Below are 23,384 nucleotides of genomic sequence, written 5' to 3'. Positions count from 1 at the left end.
AGTTGATAAATTTACTTATTTTTTTAAAAGAGCTGTGTTTTTTAAATAAAATTGTTCATTAATTTTGAGAAAGAAAGGTAACAGCCCCAGGAGCGAAATCAACACTACCATGCAGTGAATTGTTTGAATTTTGACGTCCAGTAAGCCAAAGAAAAGCGATTCGAATTGAATGATAAGTTACGCCTCCGTAATGAGGGTCATTGTACTCGAGAAGTGTGCGAAGATTGTGAGAATTCTACTGGACGACGCACAGTGTCACCTAGCCGTACAAAACCTCAAAAATTTATTTTGGATTTTTCATTCTTTAACATTTTTCTCTGTTTGTAAACAGGTTGAATAGAGTCTTCTCAAAATATTAAGGACAAAAGATAGATTTTTACAGAACTTCAAAAATGAAATAAATGATCAATTCTCGAAAAAACTGTGTTCAAACCTATGATATTCAAATATATCGTTTTTGTTAAGATTAGGGTCGAACTGATTTCATTAGTAAGGTTATTCGCTAAACTTATATTTTCCATACTGCCCATGATCGCATATCAGTCCCATAAAGATAGGAAATCCCATAGGAAACGGGACAACTATGCGATCATGGGTAGCATACGATGTAGTCGACGCAAGGCTTTCTTCTCACTCACTCTTTCTGAAGAACAAATAATAAATAATAAATCGTTCAATAAATTAAAATTATAATGTTCAAAGTGGCTGTACTTTTTTCGACAGTTCGGATGATTCTTGAAAATTAGCGTACTTTTCGAAAATATGTCTTTTTTTTGCCCCTTTCTGTCCCGAGGTATGAAAAAAGGTGATTTTTCATGATATGTCTGAAGGAGACGAATGGTAGTATTTGATTAGCCAGGATTCGCAATATAATTTATAAATGTCTTTTAGCATTATCAACAATTGAAATGTGTGTTCTGCTAAAAATTCACTAAACAATTTTTGTTTGAAAATTCAGATATAGTGAACTTTATATTCGTAAATGTTGAATATTCAAACCACCCTAGGTGTCAAAATTTTGAGGCAAAAAATAATAAAAAATTGACATCAAATATGAATTCAACTACGTAAAATTACCCCAATGTGAAATTTTCATCAAGTTCGGCCCCTTTTGAGGTTTTGTCCGACTTTTGTATGGAAAGTGATCACTGTGCGACTACTGAATTTTACAAAAAACATGAATAAAATTGAATTTTCTTATTTTTATTTCATCTCATTCCATTTCTCATGATAAAAAAAAATTGAAACATTTGTGAAGTGGTATATTGAAAATCCAAACTTTAAAAATAAGGTTCCATTTTTGGCACGGTTCCGGTTTTGGCAACTGACAAAAATTAAAATGTTGCCAAAAACGGAATCCTACTGTATTATGACTTTCCGATGAATTTTGACCCAACGAACGTGATCATTATTAACGATATTTTATTGATGTGTTTTCGAGTTTTCAATTCTCAATTATTTTTGAGACATCGTATGAATTTCGAGGTCTGACGAACCGAGCACTCAAATAAAATGTTGTAGAATATTGTTGAATGAAGTGAATAATTCGGGATTTCGGCGAAATCATTCAGTTATATTATACACCCTTATTCTTGTATGCGTCGAATGCAAGATTCGTTCTAAAACGGTTGAAACGAATAGCTAGTTTCTTTTGATTGTGCTATCGCAAACGAGAATACGAACCATTTTCGTTCGAATTTCGTCGTTAAAAAGAATAAGGATAATAATCCCAATCATATATCTTCGTGTTGTTTACTTTCATATGAAATACGATCTGCGATTGTCGCAAAAAAAAACGAAAGATGAACTACTTTACCTCATACTGACTATCACTAGTATTTAGCGTTCGACCGCTATCGGTGATCCAGTTACACGCCATAGTCCGCAACAGGGTTTCCGAGCGTGGAAAAGCAGGAAACATCAAACCACAGCAGCGAAGAGAAGAAACGCAAATAAATTATCGATTTTACCACAAACACTACCTTCCTGGCGGGGCATTGTCGCTAGCTAGCTAGGCCCTTACCGCACATGATTTTCTTCCGAAAGGCATCCTTTGAAGCAATTCCCCATAACTGGCCAGGCAGTGGAGCACGCATACACTCCCCGTGATTGCCGTGTGAAGGATATCCTCCCTGGCCGCTCCTTCAACGGAAACTACGTCGTTCTAGTCGATGATCGATTGCGGTGCAGAGCATGAATCAGCACCATCTTTTTCGTGATTTCCTATTTAATCGACGCGCACTTTATTGTCGTGGAAAATTGTCCCCGAACAAGATTCTCACTCTGCTCCATGAACACATTTGAAGCTGCTAAGATTTGCTGCAATTCAGATTAAGAACATGAAGTTCGAAGTTGGAAACGATACTGTACATCGAGCGGAAGCAGAAACACAAAACTTCAACAGCACTAACAACATAACGCTACATGAATCAATAAAGGAAAAGTTTTGACTTTTGATTTCGCTCCCCTTGGCGACGGACAACCCCAGGACCAGGGTCATGCCGGGTAGAAGGTGCGTCACGGGGGTTTGTATCGAAACTGGTCATAGAACAGGTGAGGTTCGTAGGAGGCGTGTAAAAGGAAATTGCGAGGAAATAAGGACAAATAACAGGCAACAGCTGATTAACTAACCGGTCGGTACGCATGTGCAGAACTTTGTTTATATATGTTGAACCGCTGAAAAATTGCTGAATTTTTCCAGGGCATTTGAATGTGTGACGTTAGCCCATTAATGCCATATTCAATATAACCGGTAAAACGCGTCACGTTATGGTAAGCTATTCAAACAATTTCGGTAGATGATATTGTTGTTTAAGGGCGCAATCGAATGATATGGTACTTATAGATATATTTTGTGTCTTTCACTCGAGTAGTTATTCAGTTTGTTTGCGTATCATTACGCCGAATTGCATTGCATTTATTGTCAGAAGCATAGGGTGCCCTATCGAGACCTTCAGCACTTCAACATATTTCTCCCATTTATTAGCCGATTACGTAAAACATGCATGATTCTGAAACATTCAGTACCATTTCAAGATTTTGGTGACATTCCGCATCTCGAAACGAATGGTTTTTTGTATAATAATTTCTATAAAAAGTCTATTCGACTTCAAAGGTATATGAAGCTCATTGTGCCCTCTTTGGCGGAGTCAATAAACAAAACTGTCGAATTTGGGAAACTTAGAGTAGATCTTCAATGACCGCATCGTTCTAGCGGATGTCTAGAATCTCCCTCAACATACTGAAAATGTGTCCTGATGAGCCAACAGTTATTGCAATACTTTTGATGGATTGGTAAATCGGTCATTGTTTTCGAATAAATTTTAGAGTGAGCTCGATATATACCCTCCATCGTTTCCTTTACGTTTTCCGTTTTCTCCATTTCCTTATCATTTCTTTTTCGTCCTTCAGCTCTACTTTGGTCTTTTGAAAATCGCGCTTCACCATAGCCCAATAGGTTTCGATCGGGCAGAGCTCAGGACAGTTCAGTGGGTTCATTTCTGTCGGTCGGGGCCGGATTTCCTGGCATCCCTACTCGGTGTAATGGGGAGCGGATTCTTTGGATCTCTTCTGTGGTGGACTGTGAAACCACGGGAGCAGGTGCGACACTATGGAGGAACACCAAACCTTTGCTATCGGTAGCATTGAAATATAAACACTTATTTTGTTTGATCTAGTCTTTAATTACTGATTTTAAATTATTTTACATGAACAGTATTTTTTTTGCCTTTTCCGCATAGTAAAAATGGTTTCGCCGATTGCCAAATTTGAAAGTCCCGTTTTTTCTCTCTTCCTGTTTATATTGGCGCGCTAAACACAAAAGCGTAAGGCTTGTAATCGGTCGATCAAAGCAAACAGGGCTGTTGGCTTCGTTGTGCTTAATCTGTTGCATAAAAAAATGAACTGTGGCTGTAGGTCATGGATTGCCACAATACATATCAAATTTTTTTTTTCAAGCTTACAGGATGTGGCTTGAATATCCTTCCCACGAAAATTCTCACATACTCAAGCTTCGTTGACTGGATCGGAAGCAAGCCCAGTTTACGGATTGGCCACTGCAGAATTCCTCCTTCGGTGTGCACGTCAACTACCCGAACCAACTTGTCGTCTCCGGGATGGATTTTCTTGCCAAACTTGAGGCGATAAGCTATCCTCCTTCATAATTACCATCATACCCGGTTTTATATTGGTGTGCCTGTGTGTCCATTTTGTTCTACCTTGTAGCTCCACAGTTTACTCTTTGGACCAACGCTTCAAAAAGTGCTCTCGATGTACTTGGATGTGCTGCCATTGTGAGCGCCTGTTTACCGGTATTTCATCGCATGAAGGCTCTGGAATGGCCGTCAGAGGACGATCAACCAGAAAATGTCCAGGTGTAAGAACCTCATCGTCTGTTGGGTCATCAGTGTTCGAACAGTGGCCTTGAGTTGAGGATCGCTTCAATTTGGCAAAGAAGCGTGGCAAATTCTATAATGTGTAGTATCGCCAGCTTCAATACTTTGGTTAGTACAGATTTCACGCTCTTTCCAAGTGACGAATTCGGATAATACTTGAAAAAAGTACTTTAAAGTTCACATAAAGTTCTAGCGAACTTTTAAGCTGCTCAAACTTTATGAAACTTGAAAGCTGCTTAAACCGCTATTAGAACATATTACCTGTTGCAACATTATTTAAAACGAGAAGCTTACCCGAGCAAATAAAAAAAAAACCATAATACCCCTATGGTCATGGTTCAATTTCACCCCCACTGTATGGTGTTTTGATAGTGTTTTGGGAGGGATCAACAAATAAAAACAGCATCATCATGGTCTGGATGATCCCATATAAAAACAATATTTTGGTGCAGTTATGGGTTATTGAAACAATTTTATGGTGTTTTGATGGATGCGAAATTTGGCACGGACCATGATTATGGTCTTTTTAAGGGGTTGTATGGTGTCTGAACCCATGAGAATTTGCTTTTGGTTGCTTGGGTTTACGCCTGCTTCCCATAACCCACCACACCAAAATGAGGAGCACTAGGCGAGATATCCCTCCCCATGATTTGTCTTGTTTGGCAAAATTTAAAGACCCTCTTCTCCGTAACTTCTCGTTTGAATAGCTTGCACAACTTCAACTCGTTTCGTGCTCCAACGTAGTTTGTCCCATTGTCACTCCAAATTTGCGCTGGGATACCTCGTCTCGCTACAAAACGCTGCAGTGCTGCAAGAAACGCCGAAGTGGACAAACATTAAACTGTTTCTAGATGATGGCTTTCGTTACCAAGCAAACGAAGATTCAGATATACCCTTTCACTAGTATGACCTTACGAATCCCTTGGTGTATGGTGATAGTAAGTTTCCCATAAACTGCCCTGCTAATCTTGGTTTTTTTTAAAAGCTGTACACAACTTCTGGTAAGACTGCATACTGAAATTCGACAGTTAGTATCCCAAAATTGCTGCCGAACAATAATCATTGTGCCGGAGGATCCAACGTGGAGATTTTCACGAGGAATGACAGCGATGAGGCTTTTAGGTACTGTCAGCATTTTTTGACGTAGGACTTACGTCTTTCTTTACTATACTGGTATTAGTTGGTATTAGTTTTCAACTAGCAATAATCGCACCTCGGTTGTACCTCATTGGTTACGATATCGCCACTGCGCAAAGCAAAGGTGTCATTTTAAAATTTTCAAAACGGATGCGTTACGTACACTTTTAACCTTAATAACTTTTCTCCTACTAAAGAAATTACTAATATTGTTTCATAAATCGAAAGGAAAACGTTCAACGCTTGCTATTAATACCTTGTTTGCTATGTAAAACTTGTTTAAAAAGTTCAAAAACTACTTTTAATGCGAATCAACATTAATGCTAGATCCTATAAATATGGGTGTCACAGTTTTTCTTAAAGCCAGACGTGTCTAAGCCACAGAGCAGAACACACGTACGTGTGCTGCTCAACGAGAAGCTGCATTTTGACCACCAACCAAATCATAGCTACTGCCTTATCGCTGCCAACCAAGAACTGTCGTCGCCCAGCGTGAAATTCATGCTCTCAGAAGTGGACAGAGTTACTAATTCGCAAGCTGCTCTTCCAGTGCCTGATCCGTGAGATTGCACAGCATTTCAAAACCGATCTACTCTTCCGGAGCTCAGCCGTAATGGCCCTCTAAGAAGCCAGCGAGGCCTGCCTGGTTAGTTTGTTAGAAGATACCAATCTGTGCGCTATCCATACCAAGCGAATAATCATCATGCCGAGCGGGAAACGGCGAAATAATATTCACAACAAACGGTTCTTATTAGGACCACAAAATCGTTCTCAGAAGAATTACAATTGAAACTTCCATTTCGTGCTTTGGAAAATAACTTCCCTCTTATCGGGTTAGTTATTTTCTATAATAATATCCAAAAAATGTACGATAAAACTAATAAACTGACCAATTGGACGGAAGCAAGAAAATACCTACAAAAATTTGAGTCAGAAAAGTGACATTGACGGAAAAATGCTTCGATCGTTTCTAAGTGTTTTGCAGCTGAAGTTGCCGATTTGTTTTCTAACGTCAATTATTTGCGCTGTGCTGTACGGAACAAACAGATTTTTGCGCGATTCGTTGGGAAATAATCAAAACAATTGTGTAGTAGATTCAGTAGATTTTACCGTAAATTTTGATAGAAATGATTTTGTAAAAGCATTAATTAGCCTGCTTTGATTGGTGGTTTTTTGCAAATCTTTCAAGAACATTAGTGAATGTGGCAACCATGCTACTAACACATCAAAAAGAATGATGAAAATATTCCCATTTGTCGCACAAAAGGATGGACTTCCATCTGCACTAAGAAGTTCATAAAAGATATCGCATTGCGATATACAATGCTCATTCGATGTGAGCTGCGAAAAGGGAATGTTCGTGGATATACGCAGCAGAAGCGAAATCGGGCAAGGTTCGAATCGTTAGAAAGGATTTTCGTCTGGTATCACCAAAAATAGTTATCTGCAAACCGTTCTTATTAGGATGAAAACATAATGGAGAAAGAATTGAATTAGAAAGTTCCATTTAATAACTTGGATTGAGTTTGCACCTGTCAATTCTTCTGTACATGTACTAGTGATTCATATAAGCAAATGTTTATCAAATTAAACTACAAACCCGAAGGTTTTTGCAAAGTCCTAGAAAATCAGTGAATGTGGCAATCTCATGCGACATGAAATTTCCAGTAAACATTCATTCAAAAAGTGCATTGGTTCAAATTATCCATGAATGTCATATGATCAGGGCCGGCGGAAAGCGTGGGTAGTATGGGTAGTACTACCCACTCGAAAATAACCGAGTGGGTAATTATCCACTCGAAATTTTGAACCATTTCAAAAAATTTAGATGTGCCACGCATGTATTTCGCACTACACACATTTGAACACATAGATGTACCATAATTCCATTTGCATAAACGAACGTGATTTAATGTGAATGTAATGTAAGCGTGTGCATTGCGAAAAGGGAAAAATCCTTACTAATGGACCCCTCACCCTATGCTTTCTACCCACTCGGGCCTAAAGTGTTTCGCCGCTCCTGCATATGATATGCCCAAGTTTAGTCCTACGTCAACACCGCGGTTATGTCCCGGACATTACCCACTCCTAGTTTTTTTCTGGGAATACTCAGCGATAGTATAGGTGAAATCTTCGACTTTGATGTAATCAATTTACCTTTACCGTCCAATGACCGGATACCACCTTTTCATAGTTCCTAGTTCCGGTTACCGGCGAGCATATCGATTTTGTCAGGTGAACTAAACCCTGGATCTGCTAGTTGGACTCCCGCAGGAATCTCCCATGTGGTGACGTTTACGTTAAGAAGGCAACAGCAGATATTCCAACGAGTAGAATATCTGCTGTTGCCTTCTTATCACAAAGTACTGCATGTTGAGAAGGAAGCGCATATACCTGGATCGTATCTGGACAGTAATCCCTCGAGACTGCATACCATCATCACCGACAATTGAAAGGTTTGCCAGTCTTCTCCAAGAAAATGTACTATCCGTTGTGTTATGATGTTTGCTTGGGAGGTAGAGTGTAATAAAATACGACAGGGTTGTAGGTTATCGTTTTTGTCCAAGACGTCTACGACCACTGTCATCAACAACACGTGTGGAGGTTACTGTCCTCGACCAGTAGCGCATGTTGCAGTTGTTTCCTGGCTTGTGCTTGCCCGCAGTAAGCCATCTGACCCTTCTGTTGATAACGTTAGTGATATCTTTTATCAGTTTATCATCCTGCTTCGTTGGGAGAACTTTTACGTCTCCAGACTGTTGGGTCTCTGCTTGGAGCTGACTTCGAACAAATATGATTTACATTCTCAATGACGACAACAAACAGCCGTTTTCTGCATTACGTCGGATCGCCTTTTCGAACAAATATGATTTACATTCTCAGTAGCGACAGCAAAACCAAACGGAAGCCTGCTTCGATTGAGCCACATTCGTTCGAAAACGTGATCCGTCGTAATGGAGAATAAGGCTGTAAGGCTGTATGATGCCTTTGCTGACATTTTGCACATATACCTGTGAACGGACCGAACGGACAATTGGTACCTCGGTGTCCCTTCCTTAAACAATAAAAACGGAAATCCCTTTGGTTACCATCAGCACGTGCTGTGCAAAGGTAATTGCCAGAAACTGAGGACATTTCTTATGCTAACAATATCAACAAAACTCACATTTGGATATTGCTTACCTTGCTTCGCGGTGGATTCCCATTTTCGTCGCGTTTCCATGTCGAATGCATTAGCAAATAGACGTACTACGAACTGCTCCGAGACTCCAGTAAACTCCTGTTCAAGATATTTCAAATATTCAACGTGTCTCGAGCACGTTGTCTACTTCGCTGTATTTCTTACCGGTCATCTTCTTTAGGTTGAAGAGACCGTGGATATGGACGGATGGATTCAATACAATCATGTGGCGAAGATTTTCAAACCGCTCCTCTAGCAGCTTCCAAGTGTGTTGGTAATTGCCTTCGTTTATTGTTTTGGCATCGATTATTTACCAACAAGCGCCTTATCCGAACGGTAGAGTTTAATCGTAGGAGGGTCAGCTGTTTTGTGTACTAGGCCCCTGAACATGACCTTAAACTCAATTTTTATATTTACCGCCAAAGTCGGGATGGGAACATTCAATGGTTGCTGAAAAACAGAACTGGTGCAGGAACAACTTGCAAGTTGGTACCTGCTGCTCGTGTGGTGTCGCTGATTCCCTTCATACGTTCCTCAATTATCGTCTAGATCTGCATGTGGAGATCATCATAGACACTGTTTGCCGGATTTTATAGTCAACCTTATTCTGCATTACGATAGCTTTTCCGAACGATTGTGATTTGTATTCTCAAACACGACAGCAAAATCAAATGGGAGTCGCATTCGATCGAACCACATTCGTTCGAAAATTCAATCCGTCGTGACGCAGAATAAGGTTGAGTGTGCTTCGTGGTACTGGACGTAAGGAGAATCGAACTTTTTCTGGTATACTGTCAGCGTGGCTGTCGATATCACTTGGTTGCCAATCAAGCTATTTAGTATCTTCGTCAGTTTACCATTGGCTAACCCACGCTTGTGGACAAGCACTTCAAGCAACTCCATTTTGTATTGCTGACACTTCTGGGGCCCTATTCTCACAGTCACGTCACCTGGTGACTAGAAGGAAAATTTCTTCTAGTCACTAGGTAACGTGACTGTGAGAATATAGCCCCCCTTAAAGATTTTCTTACTTTATTTTTCAATTCAATTTCACTTGTTGGCCGGACTCTCTAGCCTTGTAGGGCCTAGTGGTGTGGAAACGAGCAGAGTCAGATGGAAAGATGCCGACAGCTTCTTCACTGGGGCTCTCTTCAGCGGCACTGTACGAGAACCTAAAACCGGATCATAGAACCGATCAACTTAACTTTAGTTTGTCAGGCATTACACTTAACTCCACCTTTTCCTTCACTATCTTTTTAATCGGTTTTTCACATTTCCTTCAAATGCTACCGCGCATATCCATTTGTCGCTATTCTGCTTGAGCACTGCTCTTCAATCCGGCTCGAAGGACCAATGTTGGGGCTGGGGTTCCTGGTATCCCAACTCGGTCTAATTGCTTCTTTAGATCCCTTTTGTGGTGGTCTTTAATTGCTGATTTTAAACTATTGTACATGAACAGTATTTTTCCCTTTTCCGCGTGGTAAAAATGGTTTCCTATTCACGTCGATTGACAAACTTGAATGTCCCTTTTTTCTTCTCTTCGTGTGTGTATTGGCGCACCAAACCCAAAAAGCGCGCGCTTAAAATCGCTTAATCAAAGCAAACAGGACTGCCGGCTTCATTGTGCTCAATCAGTTGCATCAAAAAATAAACTGTGGCAGTAGGCCATGGGTTGCCACAACACATATCAAAATTTTTGTCAAGCTGACAGGATGTGGCTTGAACATTTTTTTTCGTACAAAATTCACTGAATTAGCCACATGCAACTCCTGCACTGTTTTTAAATAGTGACATGAAGCCAAACTGGGCCAAAGTAACGGTTTTTGATCATGCTGTGTGAAAAATGGCAAAACCCGGTTTACGAAGCGCTCAGTTTTGTAAGTCTTACCGTTTACGGTGCGTTTGGTCATGATTGGTTCACTATTTGCTACAAGTGTATATTGCCTGCCAAATCTGGTATTTCGAAGCGAATTTTGACAGCTTCTTCCGGTTATGCCTAATAAACTTGCAATAAATTGCTGTCGCCATATAATGTCGCAGCTCCGGTATTTCGTTGGCAGCGTCGTGCAGAGTTTTTGGGCGCGCGTTTTTGCAACACACTGCTGGCGTTCGTCCCGATCATTCCGAATCGTTTCTTGGCCCTCTGGACGAAACATTGCGAAGTCCCGTGTTGAAATCTTCGGATTCCGCTAAACTGAAATAAGCAATCAGTGCTCTCACCGTTTTTGTGCGTGTTCTCGGTTTTTGTTCAGGCATGTAATTTTTTGTCTTGCGTTCCTGGAACCTTTGGAAGACCTTTGAATGATGTATATTTATCAATTTTCGCAAGGCGTGATGCGACAACCTAGGATTTTGCAGGTGGGTGAACAAAATCCTTTTGCGAATGGTTTGCTGATTTTCTTCCATACACTCTAATGAGAAACTGAGTAAAATTTGGTTCTTTTCGGTCAAGTATGAAAAATGTTACACAAATTTAACGTGCATTAATTATAGAATCATTCTTTATGCACAACTTTATTATAAAAAGGTTGTTTGACGGCACCGGTGGTTGAGTGGTAAGCGTGACCGCCACTCATTCCAGTTGGCTTGGGTTCAATTCCAACCGAGGTCGTTGAGATTTTTCTGTGGTGGAAAAATCTGTGGTGACGTCTTCCTTTGGAAGGGAAGTAAAGCCGTTATTTCCGGTACATAAGTTGATGGATCGATATCTAATCCAGAATATGGAGTCCCCTCTCCAACGTCGGTAAAGAAGAAGTAGAATCCAACTTCTATACTTACTAACAAATATCCTCCTCCCGTGATACTTGTAGAGTGCGCAGTAGTATATACGGCCTCTAGCAAAAGCAAGTATCGGACTAACCATTCCTACCCTTTCCTTCCGCAATCTACGTTCGGGTTTGGCCGGCGCCGGTATTGATCAATAAATACTTTAGGATTATCAGGAGTTGCACATTGAAAGATGTTTCGCTACTCCAAGGTCATTAACGGGATAGCAGCCAGGAGTGGTCGCACAAGCTAAAGCTCAACTTTATTATGAAAAGGTTGTTAATGAAATTTTGCTTTCTTCGTTGAAGACAATGATAAAAATTTGAAAAAAGTTCGATACGCAAACGGGTCATTTCACGGCAGATTTGCAACCAACATTTTAATTCCGAATATAGGTTCAATATCCTATGGAAAAAAATTAAATAAAAAGGTTGAAATGCGAATTCTTGTGTTCACCTGACTGAAAGGCTGGAGAATTTTTAGGTATATTTTAAAATTCATTTACGAATTAAAGAGGAATTAAGAATTTAAAAAGCTTACAATTAGTCCTGTATCGATGTCAATAAATATTTGTTCAAAATCCGGTTTTGATTAATAATTAGAATCTCTTGCGGGACATCACGCTTGACTAGGGCTTTGCTCCGGAACACAAATCGTATCTCCGTTGTTTGGAGCTAGCGTCAGTTCGGCACCAGCTTAGTCCTGTCACTAAGTTAGTATCGGATTCGGATGAGACGAAGTCGAAACGGAAATATTATAACTAATTCTGAATTCTGAAATATTTGTTAATGCGCAAGCAAGGATCCGATTCTCATAGTCACGTCACCTAGTGACAAGAAGAAAATTTCAATCTATCTTCTGACCTCGCACAAAGCAGAAGCGAAAAATTGCTACGCTATAGCAGGCTATAGGAACCAAGGAAGCCTTTTGTTCTATATCAGTGCATAAATAATATTGTATCGTTTCCCCCGGCTGCGGAGTGAAATGAGTTTGCCAAATGAAACAAAAGTGCCCGTGCTACGGGATAACACGATTTCGATCAACTTTAATAAAGCTCGTGTTAGACCCACAGTTCAGGAAGTGGAAAAATTAGTTAAAGATAAAATGGAGCTTAATCTCGCTGAAGTTACGTACATTCAGCTACATCACGTAAAGAACTAGCATCGCCAACAAAGAAGCAAATTCCGATGAAAACGGATTTACTCGTAAGAACAAGAAACAAATAAGAACATCTGACCATGAACAGCAAGAAAGTAGCCCCGATGATGATATGGACGGGAACGGTAACGCGAGAGAAGGCAGACTGAATGACCCCAAAGCGGCTTCACCGACAAGGAAAAGGATCTCAACACGTAGCAGCAAACTGCGTCAACAAGATCTGGCGGATAGACATTCTTAATTTTTTTCGACTTTTACTTATATTGTAAAAATTTAAAAGATCAACGGCTCAGTTGTGCTAACGCATTGAGCCGTGTCAAATAAAGCTTAATAAAAAGAGAAGAAAATTTCCTTCTAGCCACTGTGTGTGAGAATAGGGCCCCAAATTTGATGTTTGTGATGTAATTATGTAGGTTCATGAAGGCAATACTATCTGTTATTTTCCCTAAAAATAGTGTTTCCATTTTAGTGTAGCGCAGAGCCACTCGCGGAAACAAACTTAGTAATATGAATATTAGACTGGTTCAATTTTTGACTTTTAGCTCCACCTGGCTCTACTGATTCCTTTTATGGCCCTTAGTAATCGTGTAAATTTTGGTACCGATCGGTTGTGTCTACGGACTCTCCAAAAATTTCAAAGTTTATATGGAAATTAGTATGGAAAATCGGTTAAAATTGAAATTGAAAATAAAAAATTCTTAAAAAATCACCTCGTCGATCAATTCATGAGAACACTGTATATTTCTAAAGGTATTCTTCTTCGAAACACATTCGTGGAACATTTTAAGGTTGCGAAAAATCGCTGAGAAAAGTTATTAACTGAAGAAGCAGCAGGACTTCAAAACAAGTGGATTTTATTATTAATCATAGCAACCCTGTTTGAATAGCTGTATCTGCCATACGGCAGCGGTGGGTGGTAAGCATAGTTTACACTTGTATAATGATGGAGCTATTCAAACAGGGTTGCTATGATTAATAATAAAATCCACTTGTTTTGAAGTCATGCTGCTTCATTAGTTAATAACTCGACATAGATGTTTCATTAGGGCCTAAGTCGCATATGTAAATAAACCAAGTTATTGCTATTATCGCATTGTGTTAAATGCTACTAAATAAAAACATAAATCAGTTGAAATATGATTACAAAAGTTTTATGAATAAAAAACAAAACGGGGTAAGGCATTTTTTCTCTCGAGATGTGTACTTTGCTTAATACGCCCTTTATATCCTGTGTAGCATTATGGCGCAACTACTATTTCTAGACAGAACCAGGGCGAATGTTTATTTCTCGTAAAATTTTGCTATTAAATGTGCCTTTTTGTAAATATTTATTACTTATTTCATAAGGCTTTATTGTAATCTTGTGTACACGGTTGATTTTAAATACAGACATTCGAAAATTTCAATGTTTTTCAATATTCAAAAAATTATATTTCGAACCCGTTAGTTAGGATACGTTTTGTTTGCGTCCTTTATAATGTTCGCCTTCGGCCGCATAAAAAGTCAATTTCGCCCGTTTTCTGCGCCCCATTAAAAATACCTTGTCAATGTCGCCCATTTTCTGAGCCCCAAAACACGACAATTAAGACTGTTCTTCGCGGCCAATTAAGACTGTTCTTCGCGGCCTTCATTTATTGTTTGCACAGTTTAGCCACAGAGAACAGACGTCCATCTTCAGCATTCAACTTGTGTAAAATCTCTAACGGCTTCGAAGGTAGTTGTGATATCCAAGCCAGGTGCGCTACTGTCGTCATGTTTTTTTTGTTGCTGAGTTAGACTGAATTGACAGCGGTTATTCCTCTACCCAGTCAAACTAGTCCGCTACCGGTTCGGACTTCCAGCATGAATTACATCTTAAATGCATCAACCGATAGAGTCGGAATCGGTTGTTTTCTTTGAGCAAGATTCCATACTGAATCCATTCAGGATTTTGAACCGGTTCCGGAATGGATTTGACGGATAGTTGGGATAGGTTGGTGCCGCGGCGCTAGTGTTTATCGTATATTAATTGAAATGTTTACACACGTTTTTTAAATATTTTGTTCGATCATGGATGTCTGTTCTCTGTGGTTTAGCCCTTTCGCACTACAAATATGGATTTTGCGATTCAGTAAGATTGTTCTCGTTTTTATCACGTTATTATATTTGTATACTTGAATCGGTGGTCACGGCAGGTATGGATTATTCGACAGTGAAAATGCGTATTGGTGAGTAATAAATATTTTCCTGGTTTTATTAGAAGTAAAGTAATATTTACTATTGATAAAAAATGCAGGTGCGGCTGATTTTCTTTCCGGAATTGAGTGTTCGAGTCCTCCAAAACAGTTATCCGACTCTTATTCTGTGGTACCGATACAAGCCACGCCGTCAGTGGGATGCAACGAGGAGGTTGCTACAAGCGATGCACACAAGGAGCAAAATTCATTTGTCGGAAGTGTAGATGATATTATATCATTCCGGAACATTTAAACATCAACACCTAGGAAAAAATCAACTGATTTGGATAGATTGTCAAGTTTTATAGATACAACATGTTAACAACAGGTAAGACAGAGTGATAAGACTACGGAATGCGATTTGATTTTAAATGATATTGTAGGGTTGTACCGTCGCACGCTCCTGCAGCTCGATTGGACCCGGACAATCATTAATGGAGCCCAAAATACAAAGCGCTCAAGGCAGTTTCTTCAAACTCTCATCAGTATTTAGCAGCAGATCGTTGTGTGCTCTTGACGCACACCGTCGAAAATTACCGGAGGTAGGACAAAGAATTAAGATGAAAACTTCGCGCAATTGCATCAGCCCCGATACAAATCGCGGATCATCAAAGGAAGCGAAAAGACACAGGAACAAAGCGGAATCTTTTCACGACTTTGCTTATGCATCTTCACAGACCAGATATTTGCGTGACTCCAATTGTCTAAATACACACCAAGCTTTGAAGATGCTAGTTGATAGACACAGAAATGAAGTGAATACTTCACGTGTTTCTAGTAATACACCAAAAATTATGAATTTTATCATTGACGTAATTGCAAACATGACACAATTTGACAACCCGTAATTCTCGAAATGACGAAATATTACCGTGTTCCGTTTAATTTTACATGAAACATATAATTTACATGCGCCATGATATAAAATTACACCTACTGCCATTGAAAACAAACGCCATATGTTGAGTAAAATTACACAATTTACAAAAATCAACGTCATGTAAAATTAAAATCAAACGTAAAACTAAGCCATTTTTGATGCTCGTATATGTCAGGGTCAGGAGACGTAAATTTACACGATTTTTTCTAGGTGTGAAATCTTTCCTCACTAGATCGAATACTGTAAGCAAAAGCAACACATTTCAGGTAAATTAAAACTATAGGGCATCAAATAGATTGCTTAATTACGATTGAGTTAATCATTGTAGGAATCCATCGATCCGGATGAACATTATCGGTCGGCAGTAGTGCGAAGGCATCAAGAAAGATATAAGGATCAAAGGGAGACATCGCGTAGTTTCAATTACCCAGCTTCATTAAACAGATCGCTGCATGACCCCCGTGGTTTCGATGCATACCGTGGTACGAAAACAATAGTTGATGGAGACAGAATTGAAATGAAGACTTCGCGTGGCTCCAATTATCCTTTGCGCACTAGATCTAATGTTACAATCGACACATCTCAGGTAAATTTAAACTTTTAGCTCTCTTATAGAATGATATTTTATAATTTAATTACTCTTTTAGGGATTTATTGATTCACATTATGCGAAGTTGATAAAGGGTCAAAATCAATCATCCCAAAGGTTCAACTATCCATTTTCTCGTGGCAGCTCATTTCATGATTCCTTTGGCCGTCATTCACATTCGCAATCGAAAGTTGTCGAAAAGAGAGTTGATGTTGGTATTTCGCGTGATTTCGGAAACCAGTATTTGCACAACAGATCGTATGATGCAACCAACATATCTCAGGTTTCATTTAGACTTGTAGGTTAACGCATGAGATTGATTAATTATAACATATATTGTAGGAGGCTCTTGCTTATTCAATGCATTGTGTACAAGCTAAATCATCAATAGGCGCAGGAAGTCGTATTCAAACAGAACTTTCACGAAGTCTCATCAACCCAAGTTCGCGGATTAGACAGTTGAATGATTTTGATCCAGATTATAGCTATTCATTACATGTGGAAAGGCAGAGAGTTGAAACAGAAGCTTCAGCTGGTTTTATAAGACCTCTACGGAATAGATTGTACACTACATTCGATACATTTCAGGTGAATTGCATAAACATTCTTTTTATTATCTAACTTTAATTTCGCTATCACTTTTTGTATTGATTTGCTTAAAGCATCATTAAGTGTATTATTCTATTTATGAATATGAATATACCAAAAAGCTCACACAGAGAGCTCCCTGGTAATGGACAAACAAACAAACAAAAAGAAACGCGGAGATCAAATCAACCAACAAGAAAAATGTGAAATCCCAGAGGAACTTAGTTCCTTTCAAGGGATTCACAAAATTTAGCCTAATTTAAATCAAAAATTTAATCATTAACTTAATGATAACGTGGTTGAAAACAAAAAGGAAATTAAATTTAAACTTATGAAGTAGGGAAAAACTAGAAGAAACCAGAAAAACCTACATAGGGACCATAAATTACGTAGCATTTATATGAAGGAGGGGGGCGTTTGGCATTTTGTGATGATGTGCGACGACAGGGGGGTAGGGGGTCATGTCATGCTACGTAGCTTTTTTAAAGGGGAATAGGGGTTGACCTGATGTCACGACAATCTTAGTTGTTTCATCTAACATCGTTTTTTTTTATTTTTTGCGTGGACAAGGGAGCGAGGGTTACCGTCAAGCTACATATTTACCAGTGGGTATTTAGAGGTTTGTGATAAAATGCTACGATGGGGGAGGGGTGCTTTAAAAATCACTCAAAAAATGCTACGTCATTTATGGATGGTCCCATATTTGAATGGTTGATACGCTTAAAGGAAATATTCGTTTACGTTTCTCAGTACATGCTGCTTAAGCTTTCTTTTGAAAAGAATATAATGTTGTTTGTTATAGCTTTTAATTCTATGGGAAGTACATTAAATTTTGATGGCCCGTGATATGTGATGGGCGCAAGACCAATGTTCGTACATGCACTGCTTCTCAATAGTTCGTTTGCGCTTCTAGTGGTCTGAATGTTTACCCGAGCAGCGAATATAAGATTGTGATGGAATTTCTGTTTGTGTAACGTACTGTGTACAAATGTGATTGACTGAGCGTCGCGTATACCTATAATGGGGATAATTCTGTGGCGAAAGCTAGTGAAAAGTGAAACTGTTGAAAACAAGGGCGGCAGATTGTAAATTACTTTAATTCATCTATTCTGCAATGTTTGGATTCTTTTCAATTTCGATTTAGCAGCGTAACTCCAGACTATAATCAAATATTGAATTATTGACTGAATGCATGCAAAATAGAATCGCTGCAATGAGTCATTAGGCACAAAAGTATGCACCCTTCTCATAATTATGAGACTTTGGTAGCTGTATATGACTGTCCCATGAAAGGCATGGGTCTAAATGAAGCCCTAAGTATTGGAATGATGAAACTTTTTTACTATGCAATGTTCCGACATATGGATCCGCATGTTGTGAAATCTTTTTCCGTAGTGAGTGAAAAACCATGTATTTTGTTTTTGCCAGGTTCATGGAGAGGTGATTCCCGTTAAAATATTCTAGGAGAGTAGCAAGATCAGATTCAATGTCATTAATGATAGACTGAACATTACAGTGGGGATAGAACAGTGCTGTGTCATCAACGAATAGCCTTGGTGCCCCATGTAGTTTCAAATTTTCTATATCATTGATGAAAATCAAGAATGGCAAAGGCCCTATGTTGCTCCGTTGCGGAACTCCTATATCCATCGGTCGTGGGGTACTGGGAGCGCCATTTATCACCACAAATTGTTTTCGTTCTGATAAATAACTTCTAATCAATTCGTTGGCAACACTTCTTATTCCATATCTATCGAGTTTGGCTAGCAAAATTCTGCTGTTTATGGTATCAAAGGCTTTGTTAAGATCGATGAATAAGCCTCCAACGATCTTTTTTTGGTCCAAAAATGTTAGCTTCTGCTGGATGTGAGTCCAAAAATGAGAATTTGTTGCACTTTCCAAGCACTAGTGCAGTATTCTAGTCAGGGTGCTGACTGGACATTGCAAACTTAATTATTACATGGTTACTATTCAGCGTGCTGAGTATTATTAATTCGATAACGGATTTGCATATTATTTTGTATGCAACTTCGCTTCAATAATGCAATTGCGTATCTGGCAGTTTTGGTTCTCCATACATAAATCTGTATACAGCCGTAGTAACTATTGAGGTTTTATGGCACTCTTGCAGCTCTTCTTAAAACTTAGAATGCACTTGTAGTGTGCTATAAAACTAGAAATGCTACTTGGGAGAGAGTTAAAACTCAAGGATATGCTATTGTTTCTAACCAGGTGCGACAAAGAGCTATAGGCTTCATCAGTAGAGTTCTTCGGGAGTGAAGAATCCAAGTGGTTTACAGTTTTGTGTTCTCATTTTCCATATCCCTACCATTGTGAATGTCAAACGCTTATTGATATAGTGAATTTGACATGTGATTTTGACATTCTGTTGCTTTTAGTTGAACAACGTTAATTTTAGACTATAAACAACGCACAGTGGTTCCAAATCCGAAAAAGACGATAAAGGATTTTTTCTGCTTTTTGAAGTTTTTGTGTTTGTGTGTCTAGCAAAGTTGCTTGATAATGCGTCTGAGGACCGATTTCTTCACCCACGCCAAACTTTGAAGGTTTTGACGTACCGGTAAACCTCATTTAAAAGTTAAGCGTGGATGAAGAAATCGGTCCTAAATCAACTTAACTTTTCTTAAGGAAGTACTCTAATGTTTAAATACCCTTTTTATTGAGCAAATCGGTCTAGATGCATGATATAGTTTCATAGAAGTTTATTGAAAAAAACCAAAGCACGAAATCGAAAACGTCATCGAAACCCAGAAAATGCTTTTGGCTATAATTTTGGGGCTTGGAATCACTGTGCGTCCTCTCATCGAAAATAGTGATACTGAAATTTAAAAGATGATAAAAAAACTTAACTAAATAGATAGGGTAAAAATAGCAAACATATAAAAATACGAATACTACATATTATTATAGGATATTGGACGGAGATCAATAGATGAACAGTCACGGGGAAACATAGTTGTAGAAAATTAAACACCTTTCTCTGAGGTTCGAAGAGAGATAAATGAATCATCAGGAGGTTGTGATTTCTGGCAGGATGATGCCGGTCTAGATCTGTGCTGCAGGTCACCTGCCAGGCTCGAAAGTCGTAGTGTGTTTCCATCAGAGTTAAAAATAATCGTAGCTCTTTGTTGACGGCTGAAAATGAACCTGATGCGACTCGCGGTGAATAGAAAAAATATTCATTTGAATATCCATGTTATTCATTCAGTTGAATATCGTACAATATATTCATTTCGCAATTTATCTAGGAAAATGTTTTCAAATGCCGGTAACGCATATGAAACAACAATCATCATCGCTTACATTGTGCCAGGGCCTACTTTGATGCGTTTTATTCGTTGCTGCACGGGCGCTTCGTGTAATAATCGGAGACGAATGAAAATCTGCATGGATGAATGGGCGGTTTGTTCGTTTGACGTTTTCAGCTGCGTCACTGAATATTGAAAATGAATGCGGCTGATTATGATCAATTTTCATTCAATGAATTTGAATATTTTTAACTCTGGTTGCCATATTTAGGATCAGAGAGATATGGCAGACGAGGTGTTGCTGGAATACACAACTTTATCGGTACCAATTCGTTGAATCCATCACCAGATAGAAAGGTGAAATCTAATGAAGTAACGCCTGAATATATCGACTTTGCGCCACAGACAACACAGATTCCAAATAAAGCGTTTGCTTCAACAACAACTTATAGACACCAGAATGTGAATGATAGATCATTTACTGATCTCTTCAAAGATAAAACAAATCAGTACAAAGGTACATCTGATAGATAACTAGAACCTTATAAATCGTCTCATATTCTTGACCTCAATCAACACAGAAAGTCTGTAATTGTACACAACAGGAAGGACGCAGATGTAGTTGCTATCGATAAATCAAATAATCTAACTCAACAAAACTCACCGTTAATTGAGCCTGGACAACAAAACATCAATGACATAATATGCGACCGAGTGCGCAACATGATTGCGGTCAATTTAAGGTGAAGCGATGCCAAAATCACAACAAAGATTCGGTTATGTTCGGCTATGTTCGGGTTACGTTCAGCATCTGTGTGCGGCTAGAACGTACTATACCGATAGGAGATGGCACGCACACAAGCGTATCGTTCAGCAATCAGCTGACTGATTTTTGCACCACGTGTTTCATTTGTTTTGAAAACTAAAAATGTACAAATTTCCCAAATGAATCAAAATTCCTTGAAGAGAATGTATTCATCTACATGTGCCAACATGCTTACATACAGTGATACAATTTCTAAGCAATCTGAGATAAGATATTTAAGTTACAAACGATTTTGTCTTGCGCGCCAATGCAATGTTTTGATTTTGACGATGAAATAAAAAGAAGAAGCAGAAACGACGGCAGCCATTTTAGCTGCCACCTTGTTGTTCTGTTCAGCATGGCCTTAATAAGTCGACCCGATAACGATTCTAAGAAGAAACGAGAGGTAATAGATGATACCATTTTCTTCGATTCGCTGAAAAATACCTGCTCTGAACCTAACGAGCAAATACCTGTCAATACTCAATATCAAAACAGCCCAATGCAGTAACCGAACCATGATGTTGGTGATAACAGTAGCAAAAATGATGAAAATGAGGATTCCGACTCGGAGTACGAAGGCGTCGTTGATGATGCTCAGGAAATTCGCATTGGTGATCTAACCATATTTAACGAGTTCATAGAGCAGGAATATTTCAAAAAATATGAAAATTAAACGCTTCTCAATGATGATGATGATGATGGAAAACTACTAGAAGGAAAAGAGAATAAAGGTACTCAATTTGGTTTTGATAATTTAAATTGTAATTGTATCACCATACATACCATACACATTATACTTTCTTCTCACAGGTCCATCTTCACACTATGCTACCGAAACCGCACTTCAAAATGGTGACCTCGGATTTGATGAAATTAATTCAAGAAACTCTCCAACAAAATACCGTAACTATCGGAAGGCTATTCAGAACTCACGAATGAAAGGTTTGAAATATACAAGGACTGACGGAGTACTCACACCTGCCCGAAGCGTTAAAGCTCCATGCAGCTGCACAAAGTACAAATGTCACGCGAAGTATAGCACAGCAATGCGAGAAAAACTGCTGATTAATCTTTTGAAGCTAACGACATCAGGACAAAACCAATTTTTAAGTAATCATATATCAATCCGGACAACTACACGGCCGAAGGTCAAAAAAATTTGAACTTTTAAAGAAAACGTGGTTTAAACCTACTGAAACTATTTTACTTTACACAGGGTATAGGATTTTCAAGGAGAGTGTTCACCAGATCATACTTTCTTCCCGCACTCAACGGTCGTATCCGCGTGTGTAAATACATTCGATGTCAAAGATAAAAAGATACGCGTGCTAGCTGATAAAAAGTTGTTGGTTCGGGCGTCACTGCAGATCATTTGCGATCAAAGAACAAATCGCAAAAGACACTTCATGAAAGCGATTTGAACTATATAGAACAACACATACGCTCATTTCCTGCCTACACATCTCACTATGCTCGCGAAAGAACCGGGAAACTTCATATAAGTTCTGATTTATTTGTGAATCGAATGCACAACTTATACAAAGTGAAATGTCGAGAAGACAATAAACAGCCTGTGCAATACTGTACTTATAGGAAAATCTTCAAAAAAATGAATTTATCGTTCAGAAAATTGAAAGTAGATACTTGTTGTAAGTGTGACAAGTTTGCCATTTCTCTCAAACTTGCCCACTCTCAAAAAAGGCGGAAATTGAGGCCTTGCGTGATAAGCATCACGATAAAGCTAAAGAAGCATATCTTCAAATGAAATGTGATGTGCAGAAGGCAAAAACAGACTCACGATATAGGACTGCGTTATTCGATCTTCAAAAGTGTTTACCGACACCTCATCTGAACACTGGAATCGCATTTTACAAGCGTTAATTATATAGGGTGATGAGCCCATTTTCGCCATGTTTCTATTTTCACCCAAACCATTTGAAGTCGTTGGTTAGAGCAGCGTCTGCCATCTTTGTTCAACACATTGAGTCGAATGATAGCGCAGCAATAGGGGTACTCGATTCGAGTTTTCGTTGCGCTCAAACACGAGAATTTCACCGTTTTCAGCACATTTGTGTTTGTGTTGGTTCTTAACAACGAAGCAAAGCTGTAGATGTAAATTTTAACGCATTCCATTGGTTGTAGGCCGAGAAATTAATGAATTAGTTAGGCACCGGCCTTAGCATGGTGAAAATAGGCACTTTACCCTACATATAACTTGACCATATTTGCCACTTATCGATCAGTGAACAACGTTTACTGTTACCTTTGGGATGAATCGAAGGCGTGTAGAGGATCACAGGAAATAGGATCTTGTCTCCTACAAGATCTCCAGGGTTTGAATAATAATGTTGAGGAGATGGTTTACTATTCGGACCGCTGTTCGGGTCAGAACCATAAT

General features: G+C 38.9%; 1 protein-coding gene, 1 long non-coding RNA gene and 1 pseudogene across 2 annotated transcripts; 2 read left to right on the top strand and 1 right to left on the bottom strand.

Annotated features, from left to right (window-relative positions):
- Nucleotides 1-5,569: 5,569 nt before the first annotated feature.
- Nucleotides 5,570-5,652, bottom strand: LOC131695013 (U4 spliceosomal RNA; annotated as a pseudogene).
- Nucleotides 5,653-15,988: 10,336 nt separating this feature from the next.
- Nucleotides 15,989-20,071, top strand: LOC131695011 (uncharacterized). The gene is made up of 4 exons (XM_058983547.1): nucleotides 15,989-16,318; nucleotides 16,380-16,604; nucleotides 16,664-16,909; nucleotides 19,841-20,071. The coding sequence occupies exons 1-4, from the start codon at nucleotides 16,250-16,252 to the stop codon at nucleotides 19,898-19,900; spliced, it is 600 nt and encodes a 199-aa protein (XP_058839530.1). The 5' UTR covers nucleotides 15,989-16,249; the 3' UTR covers nucleotides 19,901-20,071.
- Nucleotides 20,072-20,524: 453 nt separating this feature from the next.
- Nucleotides 20,525-22,274, top strand: LOC131695012 (uncharacterized). Its single transcript, XR_009306581.1, has 3 exons — nucleotides 20,525-21,717; nucleotides 21,797-22,134; nucleotides 22,203-22,274. It is a non-coding gene; the product is annotated as an uncharacterized LOC131695012 (long non-coding RNA).
- The last annotated feature ends 1,110 nt before the right edge of the window (nucleotides 22,275-23,384 follow it).

The sequence above is a fragment of the Topomyia yanbarensis genome, unplaced genomic scaffold (assembly GCF_030247195.1).
Source record: "Topomyia yanbarensis strain Yona2022 unplaced genomic scaffold, ASM3024719v1 HiC_scaffold_234, whole genome shotgun sequence".
NCBI classification, from domain to species: Eukaryota; Metazoa; Arthropoda; class Insecta; order Diptera; family Culicidae; genus Topomyia; species Topomyia yanbarensis.
Note: the sequence above shows the minus strand (reverse complement) of the source record. Positions and strands in the feature narration are given on the sequence as shown.